The sequence below is a fragment of the Cydia fagiglandana genome, chromosome 20, assembly GCF_963556715.1.
Source record: "Cydia fagiglandana chromosome 20, ilCydFagi1.1, whole genome shotgun sequence".
Taxonomy (NCBI): Eukaryota; Metazoa; Arthropoda; class Insecta; order Lepidoptera; family Tortricidae; genus Cydia; species Cydia fagiglandana.
In genome coordinates this window covers 3,874,822-3,897,521 of record NC_085951.1, presented here as the reverse complement: position 1 = coordinate 3,897,521, position 22,700 = coordinate 3,874,822, and the positions used below count along the sequence as shown (strand labels likewise).

The window sequence follows — 22,700 nt, the reverse complement described above, 5'->3', positions numbered from 1 at the left end:
AGTGGCACCAAGTGGTTCGTGTAATATTACACTCGGCGCTGGCTAGCCAGTTCCTTTGCTTGAACTTGGCTTGACACGCTGCCGCGTGTCTAGATAGCAGTAAGAAATTACGGGAGCTGATGTTGACTGGTGTCGGAAATAATACACATTGAATAATAAATTACTTATATTTTATTACAATAGCGTATAAAAATAATTGTCACTTAATCTAAATTTCTATTTACACATCACATTCTTACATGAATTTTATTAATAAATTAATTTTTAATACAGTTGCTCAAAAAGTGCTACTTTACGTAGCTGTTTAGCGTGCGGAAAGTTGGTTATCTCGAACTAGTGCTTTTTACTTTTCCAATTTTTTTAAATTTATACTTGTTCCAATTCACGACTACTTATTGATGAGTGTTAATATTAGTTTCCTTTAAACGTCGTAATCAGCATAAAAACCTACCGTTAATGTAAGAATACGAAAATATTACATATTTCATATTTAATTACTTACCTCTTCATTATTATAACACGTTTATTTTTTAATATTCAATATTGAAAATTCCGTTCTTAATAAGTTGACTGAATGGAACGGAATAGCTGTCAAACGCCCATAGATATAATATACTTAAAGACGACGTCTAACCGAGCTGTCACTGTTACCACTTTTGTTGAGTGTACGATTAACAATGTTTTTCTTATTTTTTCGCAACTGTATTAAAAAACGTCGTTCGATACACGTGCGGAAATGTCATTCTTCACTCGTCCCGAGTCTTGCCACTCGCCTGCGGCTCGTGGCAAGATATCTCGGTACTCGTGAAGTAATGACATACCTTCCGCACTAGCATCGAAATGTACTATTTCAGTTTTTACATACACTTACACTAGAAGTGTGACATATCAAAGTTGGTAAGTACCAACAACATTTATTTAGCGTATCAGCTTTGATAAAAATATTGATGATGTACAATATTTATTGATGCAATTGACGTACAACATTGATGACGATACAATATTTATAGCTCGTTTTAAAAAACACGATGAAAAATCTCTTTCTCTTCACCTTTTACCTCACTCGTTTAAATCAACTTTTACACACATCATCTTACATTTGTACGAAACATTTTCTTTCATGGGTTTGTGAGATACGTAGTATAAAAACAAAGATCACACTTACATTTTTACGAGATGGTTCACTTTTGCTAAGCTAATACGTACTTATATCGAAATAATAAGTTAGAACTGCTGTTCAATAACACAACTACCCTCCATGTATATTTCTTGACCATAACTGTCAGAACATAAGTAAGGTAAATAAAGTATTTTATAATAATAAGCCATGATATTAAATTTGTATTAGTTTGCGTTAATTATTCTATAATAAATTAAACTAAATGCAGCAAATACATTTGTTGAATTGAATTGTTATAATAACCGGATGTGCAGGAAACATCTTATTTGTTATTCCCACCAAGAAGTGGTAGAAGGGGTGAAGTCTAATCGAATATAAGCGGGTGTCTGACAGTTGTGGGTCACTTCTCAGTTGGAGAGCTACGACGACGAACGAAGTTAAGTGTCAATTTTATTTAATTGTGATTTTATGACTTTTTATAAATTTCTGTATGTTTTCTTTGTGTTATAGTCTGATGGTATGTACGTTACAATCTTTAATGTGAATATAACCCTTTGATGAGTTTTTAATAGTTACTATGTAACGTATATTCCAACTGATTACGGTGTAATACATCATGTGGCTTATTGCTCGATCTTTATTACTATTTTAAACTATGCCAAGTGTGTACGTTAAGGTAGCCAGTACTAACTATTAAGCCACCAATATTTATTACGCATAAAATAATATTTTTGTGAATGATGTGATAATAAAGCCGATTAATTGTTCCGTAAATCTACAATATACTTTTACTTACAATCTGCTTATATAAATATATTACTTAAATAATGTCTACCATTTTTCATATTCTAAACCTTGTAGTTGTCGCTATAATAAATACATTACTTTGAGCAATAATTAACTAGTCTTAATTAAATACTGCCTTACATCCTTATTTCCTATTTTATCAACGATAATATTTAAGTAAATCTGACATCAGAAGTGGGATGATATTACACACATTCTATGCCTACAAAACTAATGTTTCAGGAGCAGTACGAGTATAAGGACTGCTTATGCTAGTCAACAGCGGGACGCCATCCAACTCCAAACAGACACTGTAAGCCGCGCTATCCTGGACACAAGGACACTGGTGTTTCACTTTCAGTGAAAACCCCAGGTGAAACAAGATATTTGGTATACTAAGCATGATGCTTTTTATGGAGAACCGCAGCAAGCAGCTCAAAAGTACTTCGCAAAACAGAAACTGCCGCACCTGTGAGACGCTGCGGAGTGGCGCCTGTCTGGAAGGATGACTGATGAATGATGTTGTGTCTGGTATGTTAAAATTTGGTTACACTTAAAAATAGGACTGTATAGGTATGTTTAGATATCGAATCACATCGAATAGTTACAGAGTTAGATAAACGTAAACGTCTGTCCTTTTCATAACCTGTTATGTAACCATAATGACGCATAAATAAATATTTTCTAATCTATACTATTCTAAATGACGACTTAGTTAATGACTGAATCGAATAATAATAAAAAAAAAAGGAAGCTATTTGTGAAATTGGATTTTAGAAAAGCAGTTTGGTTTGAATAAGTATCCAAACGTTGGAATAACGTTATTTATGGCCTGGATAAATATTTTAATCGTGATCAGTTAGCTACAACTCGAATCTCATTATAAGATTTTGAGGTCTGCATTAAAGACTACGTTGGAAATTTTAGGCGGTTAATAACAATGGGCATTTTAATTGTAACTTACCGCGTGTCTTAAGTTAGGTACGTTTATCAAGTCAGGTTCAGCTGTCGGTTTAGTTACGAATTTGATACTTAATTTAATTGTCGCGGTTATGATATTTGTCGTCAGATTTGTGACTTTTCCTAACCGGCCGTTAACGGTATACAGTTAAGTGGAAATACCCTTATACGTCCTTTGAATTTTTTTAGTCACATTATTTCTTATTTTTGTTACGATTGATACGAATAAATATTTATATAACACCAGTTACTTAGGTTCAATAGTCTGATATCGAAGGCACATATCTTAAAGATTCTATCTCACCGATCAGGATCTTATCAAGGAACTATTTCAATAAGTATAAAACAGTAAACAATATTAAACTGTCAGGTCGTTTTAAAACTGTAAAGGATAAAGTCAACACGCTTTTGGTTTTCAGTTACAAGCCCCTCGTAAGCTTATCGATATTAAAACAGTCGGTGGTAGTCGTGATACTTTCATAAATAGTAATAACGGCTATTTACAATTTTGCACCTACAGTGCTTATTGCGAGTTCTGTGTACAGATAGTAATACGCGTTTGGCATAAAAGCGTTTTTGAAAGTATGCTTCCAATTTGATAAATTTACTGATTGATGGATATTAAATGACTATAAAAAAAAAAGGATATCTCAGTGACAACCTTAGACAATTACGTCATACAAAATAGTAGACTAGTCAGTATTGTTCTTGTGGTAATCAGAGGTAATTCAAGTCCCGTGTTAGTAAATTATGTTTTGAAACCGTGAAGTTGAAAGATTTTTGCACATGCAAATTAGTCAGTAAATAAAAAGCACATATTCTCTTGGTAATAAAAATACTTTACAAAAAAAAAGGGGTAAATATACAACATAGAGTACAATAAATGTGTACAAAGTAAACGTATTCCTTTAGGACCATTCATCTAGGTGACCTGTAACTGGGTTGCCAACTTTTTTTTGGTGGAATATAGTATTTTCCAGAATAAGGCATCAAAAATATAGTATTTTCCAGAATAAGGCATCAAAAATATAGTACATTTCAAAAAAAAAAATAGTACTTTTAGATAAAATACTAAACATGAGTGTAATATACTTTTTATCGGAAATATAGTATTTTAGCGTACTATATATTTTTCCAAAAGTATATAGTACAAAGAGCCAAAATATAGTACAATACGATATAATATAGTACGGTTGGCAACCCTACCTGTAAGGAATATAAAAAAAATATATACACGGTGTAACATGAGGGGGCCGAATAGTTTTAGCAGCGTATTCCTGATTATATTTAGAGACAAAGTCCTTTAAACCTTTTTGAAATTCGCCTAGTTTCAGAGTTCGTTTAATACAAATACAAAAAAAAAAATTTAAAAAAAAAAACTAGTTTTCTTTTTGATGACGATGTTACTACTATGGGACGTAGTCTAAATATCCTTATCGATAGATGTCAAAAAGTAACAAGTAACACTTTGCAACAACTATGATTTACGAAATAAAAATTTGTAAAAATGCATTTTAAGTGACATGTTTACCAATAACATATACTTTTTAATGTACAAGTACATTAAAAAAAAAATTTTTTTTTTTGGGCGAAATTGACATATACACATATTACATTATTTTCTCTCTTTTGACCTCAGAAATGCGTGGTTAAGGTCTTTCGCATTCCTTGTGAACACCATGTATATACGATATTTTAAACTGTTATATACTTTACCAGTTCTCGTAGTAAACTCGCATAAGCCCTTGGGTATATGTATGTACCACCATTTACCTGGTCTGGCGGTAATTAAATATGCTGCGGTAATAAAATGCCTATAAAAATGGCAATTTTGTACCTATGATCTTCTGGTTCATTTTAATGTTTGTTTTAATTTTGGTACATACAAGAAAACATAAGACCACCGGAATACTGATAAAGCCAAGTGGAAGGTAGATAGGTGAATTAACCTTTTGGTGCCACTTGTTGCTATGAGTGAGCTGTTCAGGAATAAAACGAATCGTATAATCCTGATTCTATAGTATTTAGCAAACATCAATTTTTATTTTTATTTATACCTAACCTATTGCCATAATGAAGCATGACTGATATAAATAATATGTCTTCGAATTAATTGTGTCCTACCCAGAAGCCCAAAACATCCTAGACCCATCCTAGAGAACAACTTTTGTAAGATGAATCCGCCTTTGTACGATAAGTTAAGATTCAACTAGAAGAATATCGCGTTATCTCCTGCGGTTTAAGGACAGTTACGATGGAAGCTCCAAAATACCATTTCATGAAAAGAAATACGTTGCCTATTATTTGTAACCACATTTTTATTTTGCCTGCCACCGAAGCTTCAGCTAAATAAAAGATAGATCTATACATATTGAATACATTATAGATAATACTGATCACTGACTTTTAAAATAGTTGTTTTGTGGGATGGCCGAACGGAGTTTAAAATTCTGTTACATTAGGTTTATATAATTCATGGGAGTGCCCAACGTAGGAAGTTCTAATGGAATGAAAAAAAAAAAAAAAAGAACGAAAAAAAAATGATAAATGTTTATTTCTGTTAAACGATTCAGGTTAATTTATAAAATTATTAGGATTAAGAAGTTTTATATACTTAAGGTAATTTATGTATTAAAAAAAAAAAAGAAAAAAAAAGAAAAGTTTATAAAGTTTACTTATGTGAATGAGACATGAGTTGATTATCGATCGATTGAGAACTTCCAGTGTACATCATTCCAGTGTAGTTAAAAAGCTTATTTGACAAAATAATAACCGATTAATAATTGCTGCCGAGCCTGCGAGCTCTCACTTGATGTAAGTGAAAAAGTAGCAAAATAGGGACCTGCTGCAGAGCCTGCGTGCCCCACTTGATGTTATAGGTGGACCAGTAGCCAACTCAGGGCGATACATGCTACCGAGGCTGACTTGATGTGATAAGTGCCCGTAGCATGGTGATTGTAAGTAGGATAATTGCTGCCGAGCCTGCGAGCTCTCGCTTGATGTAAGTGAAAAAGTAGCAATATAGGGACCTGCTGCAGAGCCTGTGTGCCCCACTTGATGTTATAGGTGGACCAGTAGCCAACTCAGGGCGATACATGCTACCGAGGCTGACTTGATGTGATAAGTGCCCGTAGCATGGTGATTGTAAGTAGGATAATTGCTGCCGAGCCTGCGAGCTCTCGCTTGATGTAAGTGAAAAAGTAGCAATATAGGGACCTGCTGCAGAGCCTGTGTGCCCCACTTGATGTTATAAGTGGACCAGTAGCCAACCTAGGGTGATACATGCTACTGAGGCTCACTTGATGTGATAAGTGAAACAGTAGTATGGTGATTGTAAGTAGGATAATTGCTGCCGAGCCTTCGAGCTCTCACTTGATTAATGTGATATGTGATATGTGATATAGTATCTGACTAATAAAAAATAGTCATTGCATATACTAAGTTTAATAAAATAAATAAATAATAATAAATATAGAAATAAGGTACTTCGAGAACGAAGCACCTGTCAGTATGGCCGTGTGAGATACGTAGTATAAAAACAAAGATCACACTTACATTTTTACGAGATGGTTCACTTTTGCTAAGCTAATACGTACTTATATCGAAATAATAAGTTAGAACTGCTGTTCAATAACACAACTACCCTCCATGTATATTTCTTGACCATAACTGTCAGAACATAAGTAAGGTAAATAAAGTATTTTATAATAATAAGCCATGATATTAAATTTGTATTAGTTTGCGTTAATTATTCTATAATAAATTAAACTAAATGCAGCAAATACATTTGTTGAATTGAATTGTTATAATAACCGGATGTGCAGGAAACATCTTATTTGTTATTCCCACCAAGAAGTGGTAGAAGGGGTGAAGTCTAATCGAATATAAGCGGGTGTCTGACAGTTGTGGGTCACTTCTCAGTTGGAGAGCTACGACGACGAACGAAGTTAAGTGTCAATTTTATTTAATTGTGATTTTATGACTTTTTATAAATTTCTGTATGTTTTCTTTGTGTTATAGTCTGATGGTATGTACGTTACAATCTTTAATGTGAATATAACCCTTTGATGAGTTTTTAATAGTTACTATGTAACGTATATTCCAACTGATTACGGTGTAATACATCATGTGGCTTATTGCTCGATCTTTATTACTATTTTAAACTATGCCAAGTGTGTACGTTAAGGTAGCCAGTACTAACTATTAAGCCACCAATATTTATTACGCATAAAATAATATTTTTGTGAATGATGTGATAATAAAGCCGATTAATTGTTCCGTAAATCTACAATATACTTTTACTTACAATCTGCTTATATAAATATATTACTTAAATAATGTCTACCATTTTTCATATTCTAAACCTTGTAGTTGTCGCTATAATAAATACATTACTTTGAGCAATAATTAACTAGTCTTAATTAAATACTGCCTTACATCCTTATTTCCTATTTTATCAACGATAATATTTAAGTAAATCTGACAGGTTCATCCAAAGCTACAACCTTTTCAAAGCGTTCAGAGGCGGATGGTGCCATTTCTCCAGTTCTCGCTTGTGAAGTCTGACTCAATTTGCCGAGAGGTTTACCTTTACTCTTTAATGCATCCGTTAATTTTGTCAGCAAAGGACTTTTAGGCTTATTTAGAGCTAGCTGACTGGCACTCGCGCGACCTAGTGTCCGTGGTGTTGTTTTCAAAATTGGTTTTGGTGTCGACTGGGATTTAAGTTTTGATACAGGGGACAAACGCGACGTTCCTGTTTTGACTGGTTTACTAATAGGTATTGCTGATTTTGCTTTTGAAGGAGTTTGGAGTGTTGGAGCGGTTTTGCTCGGAGACGTTAAAGGTTCGCCTAATCGCTTCGGAGCGGTTCTCGCCTCTCCCTTCCCATGCCATGGAGTAGGTTGTCGTACAAGTGGTTTAGGCTTGAAACGTTTATTGGTGGACACTTTAGGTTTTGCAGTCGTCGATTTGGGTTTACCAATTGGACGTTGTGTCGTAGAACCGAAAGTGATCGTAACTTTATTTTTTGTTAAAGGTTTTAATTTTGGCAAGACGGGTTTTTTTAGATCTTGCAAGGTTTTGATTGGCTTCTTAGAGGTTAGTGTCAGAGTCGGGCGTTCGATACGGGTTGGGGAGGGCGAGGTCGCTGCCGAAGACATTCTAAAAGATTTCGAGGGGCTGCTTTCTCTGCCTTTTGAACCACGCATAGAATTTGGTTTTGCGATTTCTATCCTAGATCTAGGCTTTGTTGCGGTAGAAGCTATTTTAGGTTGTTTCTTTTGTGAAGCAAGTACCGGTTGCTTAGCTTGTAATATCGGTCTTGCTTGTAGTAAACTACTCCTAGAACTCATAGGTAACGGTATAGCAAATAATTCGAAATTCCTATTTACAGGAGGGGACAAAATTGATCGCAGTCTCGCAGGATCTGTGATCTCATTGTGAATTGATTCGAGCCGATCATTGAAATCCGTATGTAAAGCATATAACTTGTCGTTGATATCAGCGTGATGATCGGTTAAAGATTGAATTACGTCATTTGGGTGGGGAAGTGGTGGTAAGTCTTTAATGGGACTATTTTTAAGGGTCGCTTTTAATGTTTTCTGCAAATCTTTAGCAACCTGTTCTGCATGTGGTGTTAAGTTGATTGGGTTGCTGGCTTGTAATACTTGTTTGAAAGCGTCTCGCCCGGTAGAAGCTACTGGTGAATTTAACAAATTTTGTGCATGCTTCTGTACTGTTGCACTTATATCCGAGAAAGTTGGGGCGTTTAAAGAATTTTGAATAGTTCTCATAGTATTTTGAGTTTGAGATCGTATATTATCAACGACTGTATCTAATGAAGTACTTGGCTGTAAGGTACTTTTAAGGATTTGTGACCTGCTGTTTGTTATTGGAGAATCCAACACTTTCTGCGCACTTTTCTGAATAGATGTGCTAATATCAGATAGAGTCGGTGTATTCAAAGTTTGTTGAATGTTTCTCAATGTACTTTGAGTATGAGATCTGAGATTACCTGCTACTTCATCTATAGTAGGAACGGCTTGCATAGTATTCCCTAATAAATTTCCTGTGGGAGTTATAGCAGCAGAAGACTTTAGAATGTTTTGAGTACCTTTGTGGATTGAATCACTTAGGTCAGCCAGTCTAGAAGTGTCTAATGTTTGCTGGATGTTCTTAAAAGTATTAACAGATTGAGCTTTAAGATTATCGACTGCGGCATCCAAGGAACTCTTCGGTGATTTTAAAATACTATTTGTATTTTTTAGAACATCACTAGCTACTCTGGGAGAATTCAATGTGTTGTGTAAATGTTGGATCGTGTTTTGCGTTTGTGATCTAAGGTTGTCTACAGCAGAATCGATCTGTGAAGGAGCTTGTAGAGTGTTTTGCAAGTGGTTTCTGCCGGGAGCTAACAATTTGTTAGCATTCTTCAATACATTATTGTGTACTTCAGCTAAAGCAGAAGGGTTAAGTGTTTCATGAATACTTTTTACAGTGTCTTCCGCGTGAGATTTTATTCTCTCGGCTATGTTCCCTGCTATATTACTAGCTTGTAAAGTTGGACTTTTGGGAATATTCAATAAATTCAATGCATTATTTTGCATAGTTGAAGTTATGTCAGCTAAGGTCGGATTACTATTTAATGCACCCCGAGGCGAAGCAAATTGAGCGTTTTTGTTAGATTTCAATTTAGGTGTGCCCGTCTTTTGTTTTTTCTGTGGCCCTATAGTCAGTGTAGTACCAACAAGTCCACCATTATTGCCTAATGTTGAAGCCAAATTCAATGGTTTCAAATCTAACGACTTGGGAACTGCTAGTTTAGCTTTATATCTATTCAGATTCAGCCCTGGCAGGTCTGGTGTTTGTGGACTAGATCCTAGTAATGACGGAAGGGGTTTTAACTGGATGATATCTAAGTTGATGTCTTCCAAGGGCTTCAAAGGTGAGAAAATAGAAACAGGATCGGAAGAACTCGGACTGGCAGATTGTACAGGATTAACGTCTGAAGCAAAATCTTCTGAGTCTAATTCAGAAGAACCATCGTCGTCGTTCGCCGTTCTAGCCAAGCCATTTAGGATTTCGGAGACCCGTGTTCTAATGTCATCTAAAGTAGGAATATTAGTATTTAAACCAGACAAATTTGGAAGATTGAAGCTGGGAGTACTAAATATGTTGAAGTCATTTGCGTTTATCAAAGGCGCCGGTTGAACAATACTTTGACGCAATTTCGTGCCGAAATCGTTAAGATGTTCTACTAGGGATTTAGAATTTGGCCGAAGTATATTGATAATTGGTCCGCTTGTTACTGAAGTTGGTCGAAGTATATCCATTATTGGGTCACTTGCCAAAGTTTCTAAATCGTTTTCAGTATTCACTTTATTTATAGAATTAGTATCTTCAACTTTAGCTTGATTGGATGTTTTATGTAGGTCGCTTGGACATAATGTTTTGTCTGTTTTATTGCTGTCATCAATATTCTGATTAAGGTCATTCTCGGTTTCTTTCCCGTCCATACCAAGGATGTTATCAATGTCACTTTCACTCGCTTCTTCCGATGCAGTGTCACCTTCCTTCGATTCCAGGAATTCTTCGTTTTGCTCTTGTGCTCTTTGTTCGTGATTCTCACTGGCCATTAAAATAGAATTAGACATATTTTGAAGATCTTGAAAACTGACTGCTTCCGCTGATGCACTCATATCCTGTAATTCTCCTTCAAAAGGTTTACCAGACGTAGGAGACAAAGATGTTGATTCTACGTTAGAGATTTGGTCGATGGTTTCCTCAGAACCTATATCTTGGTTACGTGCTTCCTCAGAGTCTCCATGAGGAGATATCTCTTCAACATTGTGTTTTATGTTATCAAGTGCATTTATGTTACTTTTTTGCAGAGCTTCCAATTTGTCTACAACACTTCTCCTAATTTCCTCCAGTGTTTTAAGTGGATGAAGTGTTACTGGCTCAGAATTACTTCTATCTTCTGCTTCGTTTATTTCGCTCAAGTCAACGGAACCAGGAGGAATATCGCTAATATCTTCTTCAGAGATTATTTCTATATCACTCTCGTTTTCTGGCGTTTGTGCATCATCTATAATTTGAAAATCTTCCGAATCATCAACTTCTTCATCTTGAAAGATTTCACTGCTTTTTAATTGTACATCTTCAGCGCTATTACTAGGTAAAATATCTGTACTCTTAGCTATTAAGTCATCGGCCTGTTCATTGCCAGTTTCAGTTGTTTCAGTACTAGAATCTAGCAGCGAATCCTCCAGCTGCTGCATATTTACTTCTACTGACTTATCAGTTTCTGGTTTCAGTCTCACGCAGTTATCATCGGAAGGACTTGGAACAGCGTCTAAAATGTCCGTAGTTACCGGTTTTCTTTTTGGTATTATTTGTATATTGGCAGTCTTGGCTTTATTTAATTTGCTTAAGACAGTTGCGATTTTAGACGGTTTTGTTGGTAGTTTTACATGTTCTCTTGCTTCTGTGTTTTGCAATGGATGTAATTTTAAGCTAGGTATGTTAATTTTTGTTTTTGGTTTATTGTTCAGTACATCCAAAGGAACTAATTCCACGTCCCTTAGTTTAAGCAGATTTTTAAGTGGAAAAGATAACCCAGGTTTCTCATCATTATTTCGACCAAATAAAAGAGACTGTAGCGGACCTGTATTTTTTGCGCTCTTCTCAGCTATTGTTTCTTGCTTAATCGAAGGAGATGTGTTGCAATCTAAATCATTTTGACCATCCGACTGACGGTTGAAATCATTAACCGTGAGTATATCATTGTTCTCTCCAACAACTTCACTACTGATTTGGTCATTCGCCGAGTCTGTCCTGGCATCTGAATTATCCATCTCATTACGATTTAAACTAATACTTCCTGCCTTAATGCCTAAGTTTGCACCACTTAATATATTGTTAATATTCTCATTTATTGTTTTAGGATCTAAGCTGAGCAAATTAGGGTTTAACTTAAGCCCAGGCAACAGTGTATTTAGATTATCTTCTGGTGTGACTACACTTTCATGAACATTACTTGCAGCTAAACCACTGTCACGTTGTCGGTGAAGCATACCACTTGGCAAAGGTAGATTAAGTATGTCCTCCAAACCTTTACTTTGAGTCCTATGACTGAGAGAATTCCTAGGGTTACCTAAAAGTGAATGTATACACCTAGTTTCTTGTACGTGAGAAGCTTCGGGTATAACATCACTATCATCCATATGTCTGGGACTTACTATTACTGTGACAACGTTTCTGGCTTCCTCTGGTGCACCATCGATGAGGTCGGCTAGTGATGCCACGTCGACGGCTGCTCTGGCAGCATCTCTTTCGAGGGCGTCTCTGTACTCTTCGTCAGTGGCCTCGCGAAGAGTCTCCAGAACTGATGAGGCGAGACCGACTTCCGGATGCAGAAGCGGTTTTGATTCCTCTTTAGAGTCTGGCCTGGAAAAAAAGGATTGTTTAAGCTTTTCCCATGCCTTGATCATGACATGACTTGAAACTCACAATTATAAAGGCATGGCGAGATTTGCGAGCATATATTCTTAGCTACCAGATAGAAAATGCATTGAATAATCGTGATATTTGAAGTAAACACAAAGATAGCTGGTTATAGACTGATTTATTATTTTTAAAAATCTACCCACACCAATACATATTTGTGAATATACTACATCTCCCTCTTAATGAAATGAATTAAGCTAACTTACTATTAACATGTTTTAACAACTTAGAATACAGTAATTATGCTCAGCATTACACAGTATAATTATAGCTAGTACATTTCACGAAGAGACTTGATTTCATTTTATTATTATGTTATCAAGGTCCAATTTCACTAGCCACCTTACCTTCGTGAGATGCAGTATCTATAATCTTAATCTTATTTTGTGGCCGTACAGTTATGAATATCGCCCACAACTTACTTACTATTTATAAACTTATATATTTTTTTTTATGTGTATCTATCCTATCCTTATACATATTTTTTTTTTTTGAGTATTACTAACTTAAAGATAACACACTTGCGTTATAATTGAAACAGTTTTACAAACAAAACAAAGCTACAGAATAGTAATGTTACGTTGTTAAGTAAAACACTGGTTCTTAATGGATTTTAACTGTGGTTTTTGATACTTACATAAGGTCCAACATACCATAAAATTATTAGTTTAGGTACATACCTTAACTATCACATGCTATGCTTATATGAACGCTTTCTTTATCCTCATATACCCAAGGTTTATTTTAGAATAACCTATGCGTCTTATTCACAGATTTATTTTTGCTAACATGAGTAGGTACTGTAATAAATTACGATAAGTATACATGATTGCTACAGGTAAATATGTAATATACCTACCGGTATTTAACATTATAACATTGGTTATTATTGCTTTAACTTTTTCTTAGCCTCGATTGCAGCAGCCCGCGGTAAGCGCTGATTACTATTTTCATTAGGCCCTGAAAGAACAGGTTGACGAATAGGCTGACCGGTCTGAGAACGCGTGTCCTGCACCGCGGTGTCGGGGGCCGTATCGAGTGACTCACCTACATCGTCGTAAACACTGTCATCGCTAGAACACCCTGCACCATCACCGTCCAATATCTCGTGATGAGATGATGTGGGAGACGCATCTTCGGGTTGCAGCTTAATCAGATGTCGCCTATTTCTTCGGTAACGCTTGCCTGAGGCATCCGTTACGAAGTAGGATCGCGGCTGTGCTGCCCGGCCCGTGACTCGCGCCGCGCGCCTCCGACCACCGTGGCCGTCCAGTGCGATGACGTCATCACCTGGCTGCAGCTCCGGCAACGCTCGCGCGCACGCTCGTCGTGCCATTGTTTACTCCGCGCCTGATTACGCACTATATTATCATAATCAACCGTGTTGTCCCTATCCGGTACTAATTTATATTCGTGAACTGGTAATCGAGTATTTAATCTCCTACCCATTAGGAGTTGTGCCGGGCTTGCGATTCCATCCCGCGGCGTGGCTCTAAAATTCAATAAACTTAAATAGATGTCTGAACCCGAGTCCAATGAATTTTTTAAGATCATTTTAATCGTCCTTACCGCTCGTTCGCTGCGACCGTTTGACTGAGCGTAGTTAGGCGACGACGTGGAGTGCCTGAAGTCCCAGAGTTCTGCAAATTTCTTGAACTCCTTCGATGAATAGGCTGGGCCGTTATCTGAGATGAGCTCCACTGGAATTCCGTGTCGGGCAAACTGATCCTTTAGTGCTAGCACTACAGCGGTTGAATTTATGGATCTTAATGGACATACCTCGACAAAGTTTGAAAAGTAGTCGACTAAGAGTAAGTAGCTTTTACTCTTGTACTCAAAAATGTCCGAACCAACTTTGGCCCATGGTAAGCCCGGTATGAGGTGCGGCACCATCGGCTCCCGCTGCGGCGCGGGCGCGTGCTGCGCGCAGGTGCGGCAGCGGCGCACGGCGCGCTCGACGTCACGCGACATGCCCGGCCACCACATCACGTCCCTGGCGCGCCGCTTGCACCGGTCTATGCCGAGGTGGCCCTCGTGGACCCGGGATACCATCTCTGATCGGAGACCGGTCGGAATATACACCAGATTGTTTTTGAATAACACGCCGTCTGTGTATTCAAAACATTCCCTACCGTCCCATAATGCTCGCACAGATTCATCAGACTCGTGTTTTGAGTTTGGCCACCCGTTTTTGATGTAATTTATTAAAACTTGACATACCTTGTCATTGCGAGTGAATTGTCTTATTGTATCCATCTTATTATCACTTATAGGCACCGACCGTAACAGGAAACAGGTTTGATCGTCAACTTCCTGTGAGACCTTATCGCTCATTAGGTCTGGAAGGGCCGCACGGGACAAAGTATCCGCGATGAACATGTACTTTCCGGGTTTGTATACAACAGAGAAATCATACCTCTGAACACGCAGCATCATACGCTGCAGCCGAGCCGGTACAGCGTCCAGGGACTTCTTAAACAGCGCTTCCAAGGGTTTGTGGTCCGTTTCAACTACCACGTCTGATTTCCCGTACACATACTGATGAAACCTCTCGAGAGCAACAGTGGCGGATTTGCAGTCTTTGCCGCCCTAGGCCCCAGGCCTTGTAGCCGCCCCTTTCTCAGCATCAGCATCCATCATATTGGCTACATTTAGATCAGGCAACGAAAAGGTATAGAGGGAAATCCTTGGGACACATTTTTAACTTAGTAACTTTATTTGGACTCGGAGGTGAACATATCAAAAGTCCCCTTTAGCGGGGGTAGGGGGGTTTGGTTTAAAGGTCACATTTTTCGGCTTTTCGCTTATTATATCTCAGAAACTATACGTCCTTGTGACATGATCATAGGAACATAGGTTTTACGGAAAAAATAAGCAAATACTTATTCATTTTAAGTGATAGTTTTGCCAATAATATTGACTTTTTATGTACCTGCAAAAACATTCAAAAAATCTAATAAAGAAACAGAAAAACATCTTTTTTTGTCTATTTTCTTGAATAACTGCTAAACTATTTATCCTAAAATTATTAAAAAAATGGCCTCCATATTTAAAATTCATTTATTTACGTTACACGTCCATCTTTGGGTCACAAACTTACATAAAAATATGTGTGCCAAATTTCAACTTAATTGGTCCAGCAGTTTCGGAGAAAAAAGGCTGTGACAGACGGACAGCCAGACGCACGAGTCAGGGTATAAGGGTTTCGTTTTTTTTCTTTTGAGGTACGGAACCCTATAAATGGGGAACAAGGCACGAAGGCGTCAACAATCTGCGAAATCGACGCCACACTCGCGTTCGCGGCTTCGCGCCACGATTCGCGCACAAGTGTGGAGGGCCCTCAAGATATCGTAAAAATTGTAGCTTGTAGCAAATTTAACCAACTTTCATTTTGTATAATGATCATGTCGTTAGAACGCATAGTTTCCGAGATATAAGCGAAAAACTGAAAAATGTGACCTTCAAACCCCTCTCTTCCCCCGGCTCAAGGGCTACGGCCGGGGACTTTTGATTTGTTCACCTCCTAGATCCTAGATAGTCCAAATAAAGTTAGGTACGAAGTCAAAAATTGTGTTTCAAGCATTTCCCTCTATAGGTGCCTTTTTTTGAGAATTCGTTGCCTGGCCTAATTTTGAGTTATTTTTTGTTATCATCAGCGAATCTTTTGTCACAATTTGCCGCCCCTAATATCTCGCCGCCCTAGGCCCGGGCCTACTGTGCCTTATGGGAAATCCGCCACTGGAGAGCAAACACAATCGCCAGCATCTCTTTCTCGATCTGCGCGTAGCGTTGCTGCGTGTCGGTGAGCGTGGCGGAAGCAAACTCAACCGGACGCTCCTGCTGCAGGATAACAGCCCCCAGGGCCTGGCTACTCGCATCTACAGAAAGCACGCAGGGACGATCCGGCGCGAACAGCGCCAACACCGGCGCCTCACACAGCGCCTGCTTCAGCGCGCGCACCACGCGCTCCTCGCACTCGCCCCAGCACCACTCATTGTCTTTTTTAAGGAGGTTTCTAAGTGGAGCTACTTGTTCCGAGTAACATGGAATGAATTTGGCAACATAATTGATCATACCTAAAAACCTTTCCAGAGAGTGCCTGTCACTAGGGCTAGGCATTTCTTTTATAGCTTTTAATTTTTTGTCGTCAATTTTAACCCCTTCCGAATTAAAAGTATGACCCAAATATGTTACCTCACTCACACAAAATTCACATTTTTCTTTATTAAATTTTATACCTACTTGTCTCGCTCTTTCGAGCAAAATTCGTAACCGGCTGTCATGCTCTTCCTCCGTAGCTCCCCAGACGATGACGTCATCGACGAACGAATCGACACCTTCGAGGTCCTCCAGCAGCTGCCTTATTTTGCTGTGAAACACCTCAGAAGCCGAATTAATTCCATATGGTAAACGTAAAAATTGATACCTACCATATGGCGTACCAAATGTGCACAGATCAGCACTGTCATCGTCTAACTGGATCATCCAGAACCCGGACCTGGCGTCTAACTTACTGAAATAACGCGCCCCCTTTAACTTCGTCGCTATCTCTGTTACTGTGGGCAATGGATAGTGCTGACGACGTATAACGCGGTTCAAAGGTCGTGGATCGAGGCACACTCGAAAACTCCCGTCTTTTTTTGCAACCATAACTATAGCATTTACCCACGATGTAGGGTGCGTAACCTTACGTATGACACCTAAATTCTCCATACGAGTCAACTCGGTCAACAGCTGATCCCTGACACCTAACGGTATTTTGCGTACAGGGCAAATGCATGGACACGCGTCGCTTTCAATAGGTATCTTATATTGTCCCGGAAGTTTACCTAGGCCACTGAATAAATCAGCAAAGTCGTCGACGTTTAGCGAATAGACACGCTTTACTAGACCTAATTCTCTCAGAGCGTATTTTCCAAGAATACTTTGATTGTCATTATCTGCTATAACAAATTTCAACATAAATTCCTGCTGTTTGTATATGCATTTAATAATACACGAGCCTATAAATTGAATATAATGGAGAGAATACGATTGCGCTTTTACATTGTCGGCGCTTAAATCCGAAAGACAGAAGCCTAATTTCACAAAATTAGATTTAGATATGACGTTAAGATCTGCGCCAGTATCCAACTTAAATTTATGTCTTACTAATCTATCCGAACAAAGTAACGGTAATGATTCATACCACTCAGAGTCCTCGATGTGATCGACCTTATCGATAGTGTCCAAATAATACAGCTCGTCATTGTCCTCCTGTAGCTGATACACTTTGTTTGATTTACGCCCCGGACACACTTTTTTAAAATGACCTCTGTTTCCGCACAAAAAACACTTTACATTTTTAGCCGCGCAACGGGCCCCGCCGTCGCAATAACTTTCAGCACACGATGCACACAATCGCTCCCTAGCGCTCCCGGCCGCTCCCGCGCCGCCGGATGCCGCGCCGGCGCCGCCGCCGCCGCCAGGCGCGCGCGCGCCGCCTCCGCGGCCTCCGCGCCAGCCTCGACGCGCCGACCCGCGCCCATAGCCCGAGCGATTTCTTAACGCATCTACCGCCATGCTGTTCACCGACTCCTTCTTCACGCCTTCGATCTCCCGGTTCTCTTCACTCGTTATTTCACCCGACTGACATATTCGTATAGCTTTTTCTAATGTCAACCCTTCTGTGCGCAAGAGTCTATCCCGTACTACGCTATCCTTAATCCCGCACACGATGCGATCGCGTAGCAAGCCATCTTCGAGTTTATCAAACTCACACTGTTGACTAATGATCCGCAAAGCGGTTACATATTCATCGATACCTTCGCCCGGCTCTTGAGTACGTGTGAAAAACTTAAATCGCAGCATAATAACATTTGTCTTCGTGCCAAAATGTTGATCAAACTTTCCAATCAACTTGGTTATGTCGTCGCGATCCTCCTCCTTATCAAACTTGGACGTAGTGTACACATCGTATCCCTCGGACCCGATTAGATTTAATAATAAACTCGCTTGTACATCCGAAGTTTCTTTGTTTATACCAGATGCCTTTAAAAATACTTTAAACTGCTTTAACCATTTGCGCCATGAATCAGCACGATTCGCCGGGCCGCCTTCTAAAGTTAATTCCGCAGGAGGACGCGCGTGCTCCATTGTTGAAAACACGTATTTACTAACAGTGCACTTTTATTAAAGCTGAAAGTTCACCACACGACACTTAATACTGTAATTTATTCGATATTTCCGAGCACCGCTGTCACCATGAAGTAAACACAAAGATAGCTGGTTATAGACTGATTTATTATTTTTAAAAATCTACCCACACCAATACATATTTGTGAATATACTACAATATTAACCATGGGTCATACGATTAATGACAAAGGATGCATAAATAGATGTAAAATCAGATATTTTCGCAACTAAGCTGCAACCTGTATATGAAGTCGCCAATACTCTGAATGGATTAATTAACATAACATGGTTTACAGCATCAAGAGAAAGGACCGTGTGAGGCGCGAAACAAAACATTTTCGCAACTTAAGTAGTTGTGAAAATGTCTGCAACCAGTTGATGTCTGGCTAGCTTTACTTATAGAGTCCGTTCGGGCCTCATACATTCCACGACTCTTCTCTTTCCGCACAGACTCTAGTATCACGTGACTCACCTCAAGACATTCCCAAAAGGACGGACCGCGTGAGGAAAGAAGAGCGATGCGGCGCCCTCGGAGTCGGCGTCGCGAGCGCGGCACGGGCAGTCGCCCACGCCGTCCGCGCCGCGCGCCACGGCCATGGCGCCTGGAGCGAGAGACGCCGCGGCGTCCATAGGGACGCCAGTGACGCAGGGAGGACACCATACATTCCACGACTCTTCTCTTTCCGCACAGACTCTAGTATCACGTGACTCACCTCAAGACATTCCCAAAAGGACGGACCGCGTGAGGAAAGAAGAGCGATGCGGCGCCCTCGGAGTCGGCGTCGCGAGCGCGGCACGGACAGTTGACCACGCCGTCCGCGCCGCGCACCACGGCCACGGCGCCCGGAGCAAGAGACGCCGCGGCGTCCATAGGGACGCCAGTGACGTCGGGAGGACACCATACATTCCACGACTCTTCCCTTTCCGCACAGACTCTATCATGTGACTCACCTCATGACATTCCCAAAAGGACGGACCGCGTGAGGAAAGAAGAGCGATGCGGCGCCCTCGGAGTCGGCGTCGCGAGCGCGGCACGGACAGTCGTCCACGCCGTCCGCGCCGCGCGCCACGGCCACGGCGCCCGGAGCAAGAGCCGCGGCGTCCATAGGGACGCCAGTGACGCCGGGAGGACACGGGCAACACAACTTAGTCTGTGTTTCAGTAGCGTTGTTGTCATCTTGTGCTGATATCTGGTGGGGAATAGTTGGTGTTAGGGGCTCTAGCGCCTTAAAAAACAAAAAAAGCAAAACGGTCCGACACAGATATTGACAATATTAATCTGTGTTGAAAAAATCATTGCTCTGGCATCAAAACCCACGGACGAAACAGTCGAGTACGTTTGTATGGAGAAATGACCACTCCTGTTGGCTCTTAATTGCTTTTTGAAGCCTGTGTGTACAATGCTGGGCAAAGGTCTCGGTACCTCAAAAGAAAAAAACCGGCCAAGTGCGAGTCGGACTCGCGCACCAAGGGTTCCGTACCATTACGTAAAAAACGGCAAAAATAAAAATATTTATTGTATAAAATATTCTGTCTTTAGTAGACTGATATTCTGTCTGTCCTATTTGTTGTTACAGCGGCAACAGAAATACATCATTTGTGAAAATTTCAACTGCCTAGCTATCACGGTTCATGAAATACAGCCTGGTGACAGACATAGACGGACGGACAGATGGACAGACGGACAACGGAGTCTTAGTAATAGGGTCCCGTTTTTACCCTTTAGGTACGGAGCCCTAAAAACGGAATCCTTATAGGATCACTTTGTTGTCCGTCCGTCTGTCCATCTGTCCGTCTGTCCGTCCGTCCGTCTGTCAAGACCTTTAAATTTAAACTGTAAAATAAGGTCTACGGTCCCTTGAAGCTGCGAAAAAATCAAACATCTAAGTTAACGTAAAAAAAAGATACGTCCGTTTATGCCGCAAAAAACGTTTTCGCCATTCTCAATGGAATCGGAATTAACAGGATACTTCCCGTTTACCTAGAACTATGAAATTTGGCAATATCGTTTTTTAGGGTTCCGTACCCAAAGGGTAAAACGGGACCCTATTACTAAGACTTCGCTGTCCGTCCGTCCGTCTGTCACCAGGCTGTATCTCACGAACCGTGATAGCTAGACAGTTGAAATTTTCACAGATGATGTATATATTTCTGTTGCCGCTATAACAACAAATACTAAAAACAGAATAAAATAAAGATTTAAATGGGGCTCCCATACAACAAACGTGATTTTTGACCAAAGTTAAGCAACGTCGGGAGTGGTCAGTACTTGGAGTTTTTTTTTGCTTTTTTTTGTTTTTTTTTTAATTATGGTACGGAACCCTTCGTGCGCGAGTCCGACTCGCACTTGCCCGGTTTTTTTTTAAAGTGGTTACACTGGTTGGTCGACACAGTGACCAGCGACTGCTTTTTGTGTGAAGAGATTGGTGTCGTGGCCGAAAGGGCAAGTAATATCGTCTTACACTACAAATACAATAGGATAAGTTCGCCTTTGTACTAATCACAATCAGTCAGATTCATATAATATGTATTCTCATTTCTTTTATTGATTTTAATTTCTTTTCCTTTTGTAAGATTTGATATGTTTTCTGAAAGAGCTACGTATTTGTGATTTCATGTACATATATGTTTATTTTTTATATCAAATTCTATAAAGTTATGTACTCACTGAGTATAATTGCATGAATTCTATAGTAATTTAAATTGTATTTTTCTTAATTACTCGTAATGCATGTTAATTATAAGATGTAATAATGTTTTGAAAAGATGTGTCCCGCCGAGTTTGTTGCCGGTCCCATATTGGGATACCCTCCTCCAATTGAGGGGCGATTTAAATCTTCTCGGGGCAGAGGTGTACGGTTGGAGCCGGTAAAGGTTTATTTGACGTTCATAAGCGCATTGTAATATGCCTACTTGAATAAACTATTTTTTATCTTATCTTTATCTTATCTTAATGATGAATGTTAGGTATTTTTCCTGTTTTGTTTTGTTTTTTGTACAATAAAGTGTTTTACTACTACTACTACTACTAATACAGGGCGAAATTTGAAAACTGTCAATTTGTGAAAAATATAAAATAAATAAATAGTCAATTCATGTATTAGGTATTATATGCCAATAAAGATTTAGGTAGTAGATATATGTAGGACCTAAGTATATACACAATGTAATAATTAAAAGCCGGTTTATAGCTGACTGACGTTTATTGTCAAATCAGAAATACCTTCGATAATAAAAAGCCTATATACGTACCTACCTAAGCAAAATGTTTGTGTTTACAAAGTAAATGGGTGGTAAATATGTCTAGTAAGTACTTATATGTATAAGTACTATAAGTAGGTACTTATAATTGCTACTCCGATGCAAAACGTGGGATACCGTAGATACCCGTCCGTTAAAATAGCCTTATTGCAAAAACAAAAACGCCTTAACCCATAAGGGCCACATGCACTAACTCGGGGTAAACCGGTTAAACCGTTAACCCAGTGTCAAATTGTACTGGTAACCATGGTACTTAACTCCAGGTTTAACCGGTTAACCCCGCGTTAATAAATGGTGTAAGTGGCCCTAAGTACCCCTACCATGAGTTACTGACAGTATCAACATATACGCTAACGTCTACGTCAGCAGTATTTCCCAAACTATGGGCAGCGAAAGCGACCCATTGGTGGGTCGCGAGCGAAATTTGAGTGGGCCCTGAAATTTAAGACGACATGGCTCCCTATTCAAGACGGACAAGAGGTGGGTCCCGAATTTAGCAATATTTGCCAATACCCAACTCTTGTCGCCTGGTTGGGGTCCGGCCCAGTTAACTTTGGGAACCACTGTAATTCACTTTCTAGTTTCTATACATCTCACTCGCACTAATATAAACATAAACATAATTTATTCAAAAAACACGTATTTGATGGTTACATTCATATAAAACAAAGACATAAAAATAGTGATAGTTTACATGTTTAGTTATGTTTACATGTGTGTTATGTTTAGTTTAGATATGTCAGCAGCACGATTGATTGATCCTCTCTGGCCAAAAGAATAACAAAAGAATACTCACATTGTCTATTATCGCCAAACTAAAAATCAAAACTGCCCTCCACCACATTTTTCCACCGCGGTCACATGGAGACTCAAATGAAACATCTCC

At 39.2% G+C, this 22,700-nt stretch overlaps 1 protein-coding gene across 1 annotated transcript; it reads right to left on the bottom strand.

Moving 5' to 3' along the window:
• Positions 1–1,059: 1,059 nt before the first annotated feature.
• On the bottom strand, positions 1,060–22,700 carry LOC134674853 (uncharacterized). The gene is made up of 4 exons (XM_063533009.1): positions 22,611–22,700; positions 19,505–19,743; positions 7,353–12,316; positions 1,060–1,124 (listed from the first exon to the last, which is right to left on the bottom strand). Exons 1-4 carry the CDS (start codon positions 22,656–22,658, stop codon positions 1,060–1,062), a joined length of 5,316 nt encoding a protein of 1,771 aa, XP_063389079.1. The 5' UTR covers positions 22,659–22,700.